Here is a 12550-nt window from a genome sequence, read left to right as displayed (position 1 = left end):
CATGCTCAAAAGACCCGAAGTTCCCAATGGCTTTCAGGGAAGGGTTTTTAAAGGCAACATTTGAGGTGAGGGCTGCAGGGTGCATGACTTTCTTCTGATTGGTTGGTGCTGAGGTAAAAGGGTGGTGTCTCAGAATCTTAATCATCAGCCTTCTGGTTCCAACCAGTTTGGGGCCTATGTGCTTGTGGTCAGCATGTAGTCACCATCCTCCACCTGGGTGGGGGGATCTTACTTTCTGTAGAAAAACTCAGAGATATGTGTCACACTGTTATGTATATCTCTTGAGGAGAAACTAGGGCTCTGTTTTATCACTGACTATTGTTTGAGCTGTCATTACTTTTCTTGCTTAACTGCTTTTCCTTTGTTTCTACGTTCCTTCACTTCCCTAATTAGTAACTGCTTGTGCCTACTCTTTGAAACTCAGGGAAGGCCTGAGACTCAGGGAAGGCCTGAGTCTCCTTTTAGGAGACTAAAAGCCTTTTTCTTCAAACAAGAAAGAGGGGACATGGAGGAGCTTTTGTCCCCAGGAGGGTCCCGCAGGGTTCTCCTCAGTTTCAATCTCCCCTTTTCTTTGATACTCCTCAATCCTAAGGGGAACCAGGGTGGGATAAGAAAGGGAATAAAGTTTTGGATAGAGAGGTTAGTCATAAACTTGGCAGGGGAACTCTGTTTTAGGGGCACTTGATTTCACTAGGCCTTAATAGCAGGCATCTATAAGGGGAGAGTACTCCAGCTCTAACACAAAACTTTCAAGGTCTAGAATGCACAAGTTAGCTGGGATGAAGTGGCTTAGCAAGTAGCATAATTATTGCCTTATGTTTTAGTATACAGTCAGCCCTCCATATCCATGGGTTCCATATCTATGGATTCAACCAACCTCAGATTGAAAATCTTTGAAAAAATTTTCAGAAAGTTACGGAAAGCAACACTTGAATTTACTACATGCCAGCAACTATTTACTTAGCATTTACATTGAATTTACAACTATTTACATAGCACTGACATTGTATTAAGTATTATAAGTAATCTAGAGGTGATTTAATGGGAGGATGCTCATATGTTATATGCACCATTTCATATAAGGGACTTGAGCATCCTCAGATTTTGGTGAGGCCCACACCACAGAATTTCATGAACATTTCTGAGAGAAATTATGGGAGTCATGGGGGAAATGCTACAATAATACTGCATAAAACACAAAACTTCTCTGACAATAATAAATATTTATTTAGTTCACGACTTTCAGAGTTCAGCTGATCTAGGCTGAGCATAGCTGATCTTAGTTGGGCTCTAGACTGCTAATAGATGGAGCTTTTTAGAAACAGAGCCAGATCTTGCCCTGCATACTTTTCATATTTTCTTGTAATAAACAGGTATTCTATTTATAAGAAGAAAAATATAAAGAGAAAAGCTCTAAGTTGAAATTCAAGTAAATGCACATTTGTAATTCATTCATTAATAAAGACTTTTTTTTAAAGAGTGAAATATATGGCATTTAATATACATTTAATTTAGTTTATAAATTAATCATATTAATTTATTAAAATAGTTTAGAGTATAATAAAATCTACTACTAACCCATGATAAAAGGAAGTATCTACCAAAGTTATAATTTAGCCACAACTGGGTCAATTTTTAAATTAAAAAATATAAAATTAGATTATTATTATTATTGTGATATTGTGATTTATAATAAGGAATATACATTTGGTCTTCATCCCAGTTCCTGGCACAGAGCTCCTGAAACCCTTGAATTTCCTAAGTGTTAAAGCAATAAAGGTGTCTTTTGTTATGTTAATGAGGTGACTTGGGGGAAGCACCTAAGGATGGGGCTGGTTGTCAGGGGAACTAAGCTAATGATTGGAGGGTTGAAACTTTAACGTCCATCCTCCTGACCTCCTCCTGGGAGAGGGCAGGGGCTGCAAATTGAGTTCACTGGCCAGTGGCCAACGAGTTACATCAGTCATGACTACATAGAAAGCCTACACAAAAGCCCAAAACGACAGGGTTCAGAGATCTTCCACATTGGTGAACACATGGAGATTGGGGAGAGGGGTCCACCTGGAGAGGGCATGGAAGCTCTGTGCCCTTTCCCCATACCTTGTCCTGTACATCTGGCTGTTCCTGAGTTGTGTCCTTTTATAATAAACCAATGAGGCGCAGTGGTTGAGAATCTGCCTGCCAATGCAGGGGACACAGGTTCAAGCCCTGGTCTGGGAAGATCCCACATGCTGCGGAGCAACTGGGCCTGTGAGCCACAACTACTGAGCCTGCGCGTCTGGAGCCTATGCTCTGCAACAAGACAGGCCGCGACAGTAAAAGGCCCGCGCACCGCGATGAAGAGCGGCCCCCGCTTGCCGCAACTAGAGAAAGCCCTCGCACAGAAACAAAGACCCAACACAGCCAAAATAAATAAATAAATAAATAAATAATTATAAGAAACCAATGATCTAGTAAGAAAATGTTTCTCTGAGTTCTGTGAGCGACTCTACCAATCTAATCTAAGTGAGGGAATCGTGGGAGCCTCCAAACTATAGCCAGTCAGGCAGAAGCACAGGTGACAACCTGGACCTGCAATTGGCCTCTAAAGTTGGGGAGGGGTGTGGGGCAGTCTTGTAGGACTGAGCCCTTAACCTGGGGGATCTGACGCTATCTCCAGGTATATATAGCGTCAGAATCGAATTCAATTGTAGGACACCCAGCTGGTGTCACAGAGAATTGCTTGGCGGTGTGGGGAAAAATACCCCCATATCTGAACTGGGTGCAGAATCATAATTATTAAAATTAGATTATTAAGAATTACCAGAAAATGTTAGTTTAAGTGTTTATTTGACATTTTCTCACATTTCATATTTTCTTTTTATTTTTTTCATAAGTTAAAAAAGGAAACAGCCTATCAAGCACCATAGGGCCTTGTCCACCAATGACCTAAGAGAAATCGGTGTCTAGGTCAGGTGCAATATATCTATACTGAAGGTCCCCCAGTCTAACCTAAATGAAATCCGCTGTTTCTCAAACATAGGGCCCCATGCTTTTCTCCCTTTCCCTACATTTTTTGGAAACGAAACTTTAACTGCATGTGTTGCTGAACTAAAATTGAGACAAATTCATGACGAGGTCTGAATGGTGGTAAATGGAAGCTGTCAGACACCAGGCTGAGATTTCACTTATGCCAGAGTGTGTCAGTGCAAAGCCCCACCTGGGGAGAAACTGGCCATTGCCTTCTTATATCTGATGCTCCGGAGGGTTGTCCCCAGTGCTGAGGGTGGAGCTGTGTGTGAAGGTGCCTTTACCACATCATGGCAATGTGAACCTCAGGACCTGTGGGTATCCCTCTCATAGAGTGTTTCCTTCTTGGTTTATTGGAATTCACATGCCAGGACAACATATTCATAAATACCCAATATTTGATATTTGGGGGGAATAGGGGACTTTCAATACTCAGGCCAAGCCCTTTTTTTCAGGCACTTTTTGATGAGGAAAAGAAAAAAAAGCTCATTCAAACAGATCCACAATCCATTATTCAAGACTCTTGGGGTCTCTTGTTTTTCAGAATTCATATTTTTTCTGATTTTAGGAAAGGAATATGATGCATATACCATAAGCATTATATCCCAAGGGGGCCCAGGTCACCCTCATAATCAAACAAATTAATATGTCTACAGTACCATGTATGGACATTCACAAGAAGTGGGATTAAATAAGGATTATAAATAGCATTATATCAAAGTCAATGATTTTGTTACAAATTTATAAAAAACTTCTCAATTTCAGAATTTTGGGGATTTTAGAATTGCAGATAAGGGATTACTGATCTCTAATAAGTTTGGCAAAGTTAATACATAATACTTAATACATAATAATAAGGGATTACTGATCTGTACTAATTTTGGCAAAACTTCTCTGCCATAGAAGCGAGAATAAAAAGGAATTGAACTAAAGGAGATGTTCTCAAGCTGCTGGCACTGAAGAAAGGGGGGTCCGATCACCGCAGGGCAGATGACCTGAGGACTGTCTTCATCCCAGGTGGTCAGGGGTCAGACTGCATTGAAGCCGCAGATAGAGGACATACAGCCAGGATTGAGACCAAAAGTAGAATTGGGAGCTCAGAGTAGAACCAGGACAGGAAGATTGTCAGTGTGTCCAAAGTAGACCAGCCACAGCCACATCGGCATCACCCGGGAGCTGCTGAGAAATGCAAGATCTTGGGCATTTAGGAAAAGCATTTAGTCTCTCACGCCATATCTAAGATTAAGCTCCCTGCTTATCATTCAATAAGCAGAGAGAATTTTATTCAAAATCCTGGGTTTCATCTGGGCTCTGAGCAGCAGAGCGTCCTAGCAGGCAGCACCCACCGCCCCTCACCCCACTTCTACCAGATGCCCAGCTTTTACTTGTTTTATGGCTGAGGCCAGCATAAGCCTGCATTTGAAGAAAGGGTTCTGTGACTTTTAAAAGTCTGAAAATTCTCCAGAGCATTAAACAGATAAATTTGAAGGCAGTTTTAAAAGGTAGGTAAAACGGTTTATGAAGCAAATAAAAATTAGAAAGAAAAAAAGGAAGCAGAATAAACAGGTGATAAAAGAAGTGAAGATAGATGTTCAGGTTGGCTATATGAGTATGCTCAGTTTGTAAAATGCATTTAGCTCTGGGTTAGAAACAGCCTCTGGATGAGGCTGCACTTCATAAAGCCCACGCCTTGACCGTCTGTCCACTCCAATTGACTTTGTGGCTCTCCCAGCCTGATTCATGGCTGACCTTGATACCCTCAGCTATTGGTGACTTTTAGCTGTGAACAAATGACATGTCCAACGAACCTCAGTTTCACATCATGGTATTAAAATTAATTGGTCCCTCCCCTCTTTGTACATCTCTTTCAAGGAGTTTCTACATGGGTGGTTATAGAAACCCAAATGACATAAAATCATCCTCTTTCTTGCTGTCTCCCAGCTGCAGGTGGAGCTAGAGCAGGAGTACCAAGACAAGTTCAAAAGGCTGCCCCTGGAGATTTTGGAATTCGTGCAGGAAGCTATGAAAGGGAAGATCAGTGAAGACAGCAATCACAGCTCTGTTCCTCCCCTGCTGACCTCAGACCCTGGAAAACTGAACCACAAGCCTCCTTCCAGTGAGAAGCTGGAAGGAGAAAACCCAGGAAAAGAATTTGATACTCCCCTGTGATTGTTTCTTCCTGGCCTTCGGAACACGCATGGCCACTCCAGTTCCATCGGACTCTCTCTTACAAAGATCACTGCCCAGGAGCATCTTCCTGAGAAGCATCCCTTAGATTAAAATCCACACTGGAGGGAGAGTTCCAGAAGGATCCATTCAGCTTCCCCATACCCAGGCTCCATGTGTTATGTGGAAACTACTGCAGGTCTGCTAGTGAAGAGTGCATGTATGTGGTGGGATTTTGGTTTTCTTTCCAGTAGTAAATTCAAAGCAGGCAGCTTCCAGGCTCCATGGAACATTTAATGAAGGACAGCGTCTTCTTTGAAGAAAAGCAAGCTCATGTTTTTAGTTGAAGCTCTGGTGTAAAGTATGTCAAAGTAATAGAAATAGTTGAGAAATGCATAGCACTATTTAACACTATTGAACAGCCAACTTTGAGCATTTTTTTTCCTAACTGCCCCTCAACTACCATATCTTCGAGTTAACATGCATATTAAATTGTTTCATCCTTTGCTTTGCAAGCACTGGCGGCTTGCAATTTGCTAATTTATTTATCATAGAGGCATCAGTGTATTTGTTGCTGACATGGCTTTATTGGATACCATAGTGACACAAATAAGCTGGTTTTCTGCCTTGATTGTGTCCTTGTCCAGTAAAGCCATCCCCAGACTTGGCAACATGACTTGTACATTTGGCTGTGTGAGCAAGTTGGCCACACACTTCCAGGCAGTGTGCTATCTGAGTCAACTATTTGCACTCAAAGTCTGGGTATTCATTGGTTATTGGCCTAAAATCATTAAACAACTACAAAGATCTTTTTAATTGAATAAAAATAGTTGAGCCGATGTATGATGAGCAGAGATTCAATCAGAGTGAATAGGTTCCAGCAGTTATTTTGCTGTCTGACTTTCTTTATGGTTCATTTATTTTTAATATAGAGATAAAGATTAAATATTTATCTAGAGACTACACAGACCCACATATAAATGGTATATGTTATCTACATGTATATATGTATGCACTCAGCCATATAAGTACATACATATACACCACATACACATACACACACACATATTCATATGAGTGTGAATATGAGTTTCTTAATTGGCAATAATCCAGATCTCTTCCACAAGACGTAAAACCAATTCAATGACAGAGAAGAAAATGGTCAAATATCTACATTATGTGGATATTAAATTACATTAAAATTCTAAGAAACAATTGATGGAGGCTTTGATGCAAGTTGAGGTAGATTGAGAACTTAGAATATGACTTTGATGTATATTTTGTAAGATCAAAAACTGGATTTTAAGTATTTTAAGCTTGTTTTAATGGTCAGAATATACAAAAATGTATAGGACAGCAATATGGAAATGTATTAGTATCTTCCATAATTTTTAAATCTGACAGATTTCAATTTATTTCTCACATTAAAAAAATCTTTCATTATATATTTACTATGTACATTTAATTCACTTAACTGTCTTTTTGTTAAGTTCCTATGTTAAGTGGCATAGGAGAAACAAATTATATTATGGTGAAACTGATTTAAAACATTATTGAAAGGTCTTAAGTAAGAGAGAATAATTATATAGAGGAAAATATAACTTAGAGAGTAACACAAAGAACATTGAAGTTAAAGCCCTGAAGCAAGATGTGCAGTTTTATTTTACTTTAAACCTGTCTGATTGTAGCTTAGTAAAACATTTTAAAACACAAAAACTAGTTGTGTCCTGAAAATTGTGTTTTAAGAATTTAATATTTTTATGGAAATTATTCTATTTAACTTTAAGCAATAACTAGGGATCACAATTAAGTTTTAATCAAAATGAGGGCTTAGTTCAAACATTAGGAAGTAGTGTTTGATTAAAAAACACATCTAGGGAGACACAAGGGGAAAAAAAATCCCATCCCCTTTGGAGATGACTATATTTTGATCTAAAGGATTTAGGGTGTTAATTAGACACTTAATAAAACTTAACTTCCACTGAATGAGAACTCTTTTGTAAATCATTCTACTTTTGCACCTTGAAAGAAAGGCATTAATCATAAGGAAGCAAGAATGGTCAAAATAGAATGCTGCATTTTTATAAACAAAATTACAGACTGGCTAAAATTGCAGAAGAATGAACTAATAATAGCATTAATAACCAAATGCAATGGTGATTATTACAGAACATTGTATCACATTTTAGTCCAGAGATAGACTAAAGTTGAATAACCTTGACTTACACAAAACTGTTTTGGTAGTTGGATTTCATTACCTTAGTGACTCTAGTCATTTTGCAATATGTTTGTATTTGGCCATTTCCTGTAATCACATTTTTATATCTGTACAATGACACTTTTTGCAGTTGTGGGGGTAGCGTGTAACACTGTCCATCTTGCATCATTGAAGTTACTACAGTGATACTATCATTTAATAATATTAATATTACTTGAAATAGACTAAGATAAAGAAAAAGGGTCTATATGATGTGCAGTTTTGTGCCTTTCTGTATTTGCCTTGTTCTTTGTTGAATGTGTGAAATTCTGTACTGTGGTTTTTCCTATAATAGAGAGTAGATCTGTGTATTAAATTAGACTATGCCCCTATGATACCCTTACACTACTGAGAATAGCATGGTTTGGGCCATGTACTGAGAATTTTCAAAGTTCTAATGACATGCCATGTGTTTTTGGTTTTTAACAGTTCATTTTACCATTTCAATATCACCATACATTAATTAATACTCCTATGATAGATAAGCTGTCATTAAATAATTTCGAAAGAAAGGGCCATTGCTTGCATTACTTTGAATTTAACGTTGTGCTTGTGCACTGTATAAATATTGTTTGTGATGGATTGGACATTGTGACTTTTGCCTTTTCAGAAGAAAAAAAGATAGGACAAAGTATTTGAAGCTCTTAAAATGTACATATTTTGGTTCTTCTATCTCAAATTATTTAAAATGCATAATTCACATTTTTGTAATAATTCTATGCAATTTTGTGGCATGATGTTTCTTCCACTTGTAATTTTATGTGCTTTCATCACAAATCCAAAGGAAACAATAAAAATTTCTTAACACAATCCAGCTGTTATTTCGTGGTGTTGGGGCCAAACTTCTTCTGATGGGCAGGAAGGTGGGAGCAGCATTGATACCAATTTTTAGGGAAGTAATGCCCACCCTGATGGGGCACATCAGTGCCTGCGCAGGAAATCAGGAGACTGCAATGCTTGGGTCGGAGGGCACAGTTGTCATCATTCCATCAGTCCACTACCTCCTTCCAGAAATGGCGTTAAACTTGCCCATTGTTCCCATATTCAGGATCCTCCCTTCCTCCCCTCCTTCCTTGACCAAAGCTAAGGAAGGCAAAATTTTCAAAAGTTTTTTGACAAATAGTGGATGTGACAAGAACTGACAGAGTATTTGATGCAAGTTTCTTCATACAACAGATAAAAAAAGAGTCGGCCACACTGATTTTTGAAAAAGAAATATGCATTTGAGTTATGAGGATGTCTCCAAATGCAATATGTTAGTTAGTTATGGCTATGTTACACATTACTCCAAAGCCTAGTGGATTAAAGCAATAAGAATTATTTCTTAAACTCTCATAGTTTTTGTGGGTCAAGAATTCAGACAGGGCAGAGCAGAGATGCCGTGTCTCTATGCCATGATATCTGGGGCTTCGGCTGGAAGATTAGAAGGCTGGGAGCTGGAATTTTCCAAAGACTAATTTACTTTCATGTCTGGTGGTTGATGATACATCACTGAGAGACTAACTGGGGCTCCGGGCTGGACCACAACATGTGTCCTCTCCACATGGCCTGGGCTTTCTCACAATATGTTGGCTGGACTCCAAGGATGAGCTTCCCAAGTGAGAACCAGGCAGAAACTGGATCAAAATTTTTATGACTGAACCTCTACATTGCATACTATCACTTCTGCTGGACCCCATTCATTGGTGTTCTCACAGCTCCTTCCCAGATTCAAGGGGAGGGAACAAATACAGACCCCATCTTGCTTTGGGAGCAGTGTTGCTTACACTGAAGTACATGAATATATAGGCGTCTTTGGAAAATGTAATCTGCCACATACAGTATACACCAAACTGAATTTCCTTACACTCAAACCTGCTCCACATCCTTTGTTTTCTTCATCAGTGAATAAAAACAATACCAATTCAGTTGCCCAAGCCAAAAGGTGGGCATCATCACTGACAGCTGGCTCTCTATCATCCCCATTCCAATAATTCACCAACCTCGGTCAATTCTCACCCTGTGGAATAGCCCCCAGCTTCGTTCACTTTCTATCCTCTCTGCTAATACCCAAGTTCAGCCACCATCCCCCCCACCACCTACCAAGGTTCTAAACGATTTCCATGCCTCAAGTCTTAAATCATGTAACCATTTCTCCATACTGGAGCAAGACTGATCATACAAGAGCAAAAATGGAATTAAAAGCCTTTAATGGACCCCAGCAATCCTCAGGATAAAGTCTAAATCCCTTAATAATTGTTTGAGATCTTACATGATTTGGTTCATACATAACTATCCATTCCTGCCTTATGGACCATCTCAATTCCTGGGCTTTTTAAATACTATTCCCTCAACTACTTAGACCCTTTCTGTTCCTCTTTCCCTTGAACCACTCCTGAAAACACACTTATACACATACTCAGGTTCTCTCCTTTCCTTGTCTCTTATTCATCTTTAGCTTTATAGACTAAATGTCACTTCCTCTAGGAAGACTTCTCTGATACACCCAAGCTCCCCATCATCTGTGCTCCCATTGCATCCTACGTCAGTTATTTCTTGCTGCATAACAAACACCACCAACACTTGGTGTTTTTAACAACCATGTTCCATTGATTGTGAGTCTACAGATAAATGCCAGGCTCTGCTGATCTGGGCTGGGACAGGTTGATCTCATCTGGGCTCATCTGTACATCTGTAGTCAGCTAGGAGTTGGCTGGTGGCTGATCCTGCCTGGGTTCTTTTACATGTCTGGGGCCTTGACTGGAACAACTGTGCTGATCTGGCTCTTCTCCATGTGCTTTTTCCACTCTTTGGCAGGCTAGCCATGGGTTTTTCACATGTCCAAGGCAGGATCTGGAGAACAAGCAAAGGCATTCAAGCCCTCTTGAAGTCTAAACTCAGAACTAATACACCATTACTTCCACCACATTCTATTGGTGAATGTAAAAGACAAGATCAGCCCTGATCAAGATTAAAAGGGTACTATGGTGTTGTAGGGAAAATGATGTGGACACAGGGTGGCTACTAATACAATTAATCCATTAACACCATGTACTTTTGTACTTTCTTTCACTTATAGAGTATATACCAACTGCAACGTACTGGCCCTCTTACTTAAATACATCCTCCATTGACACCTTTGATGTCAAGGGTCATGTCTCATTCACTACTGAAACCCCAAACCCACCATAGTGAAATCTCTCAATAAATACTGCATTTACAGTGAATAAATTTGTTTACCTATCCAGCTATTAGTACTAAGGTGGAAAAAAATAATGATTGATATGTGAATAATAAATGTCATTAACTCAAAGCTACAGTGTTGTTTAGGCACCTCATGAGTCAGCAGCACCCTGCTAGTAGGGCTAGACCACACAGAGCCATGTGCTTTGACTTTTACTTATGGCACCAACCCCAAAGCACAAAACTGCTTATGACAGATGAAATTAGGTCAGTCACCAAATAGTAGATTCTGGATCACAGGTGGAGAAAGCTAGGCTCACCTTGGATTCCAGGCATACCAACAGCCTCTTTCTGCACACAAGCGAGAACTCAGGAGCCATTCTTTGTCCCCTGGAGTCCCTGCACTGTTCATTTGTTTCTTTGACCCTTCTGCATATATTTTTAATTACAGTTTTATTAAGCTATAATTCACATACATAAAGTTCACCTTCTTAAAGTACACATTTCAATGGTTTTTAGTATAGTCAAAGGTTGCTCATCAATCACCACTCTTAATTCCAGAACATTTTCATCTCCCCAAAAAGAAACACCATACTCATCAACAGTCACTTCCCATTCCTCACTTTCCCCCATTTCCTCTCCTTAGTCCCTGGGAACCACTAATCTATCTTCTGTCTCTGAGGATTTGTTTATTCTGGACATTTTAAATGATTAGATTTATACAATATGGGGTCTTTTGTGTCTGGCTTCTCTCATTTAGCATAAAAATTTTAAGGTTCAGTTTTCAGCATGGATCAGTGCTTCATTCCTTTTAATAGTTGAATAATACACTATTGTGTAGACGTTGTATTTCTTCATTCATCACTTGATGGACATTTGGTTTGTTTCCACTATCTGACTATTATAAATAATGGTGCTATAAACACTCATGTATACGTTTTTGCATGGAAATATGTTTTCAGCTCTCTTGGGTATATACCTAGGAGTGGAACTGCTAGTTCAAATGGTAACTCTGTTTAATTTTTTGGAGCTGCCGACAGTTTTCCATTTTACAGTGCACCATTTTACATCCCCAGCAATATATGAAGATTCCAATCTTTCCACATCCTTGCCAACACTTGTTGTTTTCTGCCTTTTTGATTATTGCCATCCTAGTGGATATGAAGAGTATTTCACTGCAGTTTTGATTTGCATTTTCCTGATGACTAATGATGTTATGTGACTTGGCCATATGCATATCTTCTCTGGGGAAATGCCTATTCAAATCCTTCGTGCATTTTTAATTGGGTGGATACTTATTTTAAAATCTGGGTCCCCTTTCTTGATTTTTGTCCTCCAGTCCCTTTTGCATCTGTCTACCCCAAAGCTTAGTCTAAAAAGCCTCTCTCAGTTATCAGTCTTCCCTGGGCCACTGAAGAACTGGAGGTTATTTGGAAAATGGTGCTGGTTATTTCTATGTGAAGTCAGAAAGTCACTTGTCTGCTTTTTTTTTTTTTTAAACTAAATGTCAAATATTTGTTTATTTTCCCAGATTTCACTCTTCCTTTTAAAAACAAGCTGCAAAATAAGTCTCATAAATGTGGGTTGAATTCACTGGGATTCAGTGACATTTTATGGAAGGAAATTTATTAAGGACAAGTGGCATGGGATATTGCCATGAAAATATTTGCCACATAGCCTTTAAGAATTGAAGTGAATTACATAACATGCTATCAAGAAGCTTATGCTGTCAAGAAGCTTAATGTGTCAATAATAAATATATCAATAACAAAGAAAAGATCTTTCCAATTAAACCCTGACTCTTCATCAAACATAAAGGCACATCCCAATTTCAGAAAGGTTAAAAGTAAAAGTGTATCCAAGCATACTACTAAAGAAAATCATCAAACCACAGGGGAGGAAACAAAAAGAAAAAGAAATGAACAGAGAAGAAGTACAAAAAACAATGGGAAAAAA

General features: G+C 38.9%; 1 protein-coding gene across 2 annotated transcripts in view; it reads left to right on the top strand.

The window, feature by feature from the left end:
• PLCB1 (phospholipase C beta 1) overlaps positions 1–8210 on the top strand; it is a 682255-nt gene extending 674045 nt beyond the window's left edge. The window contains exon 32 of one of the 2 annotated variants that reach the window (XM_082670207.1): positions 4951–8210. In XM_082670207.1, coding sequence (XP_082526333.1) covers positions 4951–5178 — 228 coding nt within the window. In that variant the 3' untranslated portion in view covers positions 5179–8210. The remainder of the gene's footprint in view (positions 1–4950) is intronic. The other variant, XM_082670208.1, reaches the window with a different exon arrangement.
• Positions 8211–12550: the final 4340 nt, after the last annotated feature.

This window comes from Grampus griseus (genome assembly GCF_964374135.1).
Source record: "Grampus griseus genome assembly, chromosome: 14".
NCBI lineage: Eukaryota > Metazoa > Chordata > Mammalia > Artiodactyla > Delphinidae > Grampus > Grampus griseus.
Note: the sequence above shows the minus strand (reverse complement) of the source record. Positions and strands in the feature narration are given on the sequence as shown.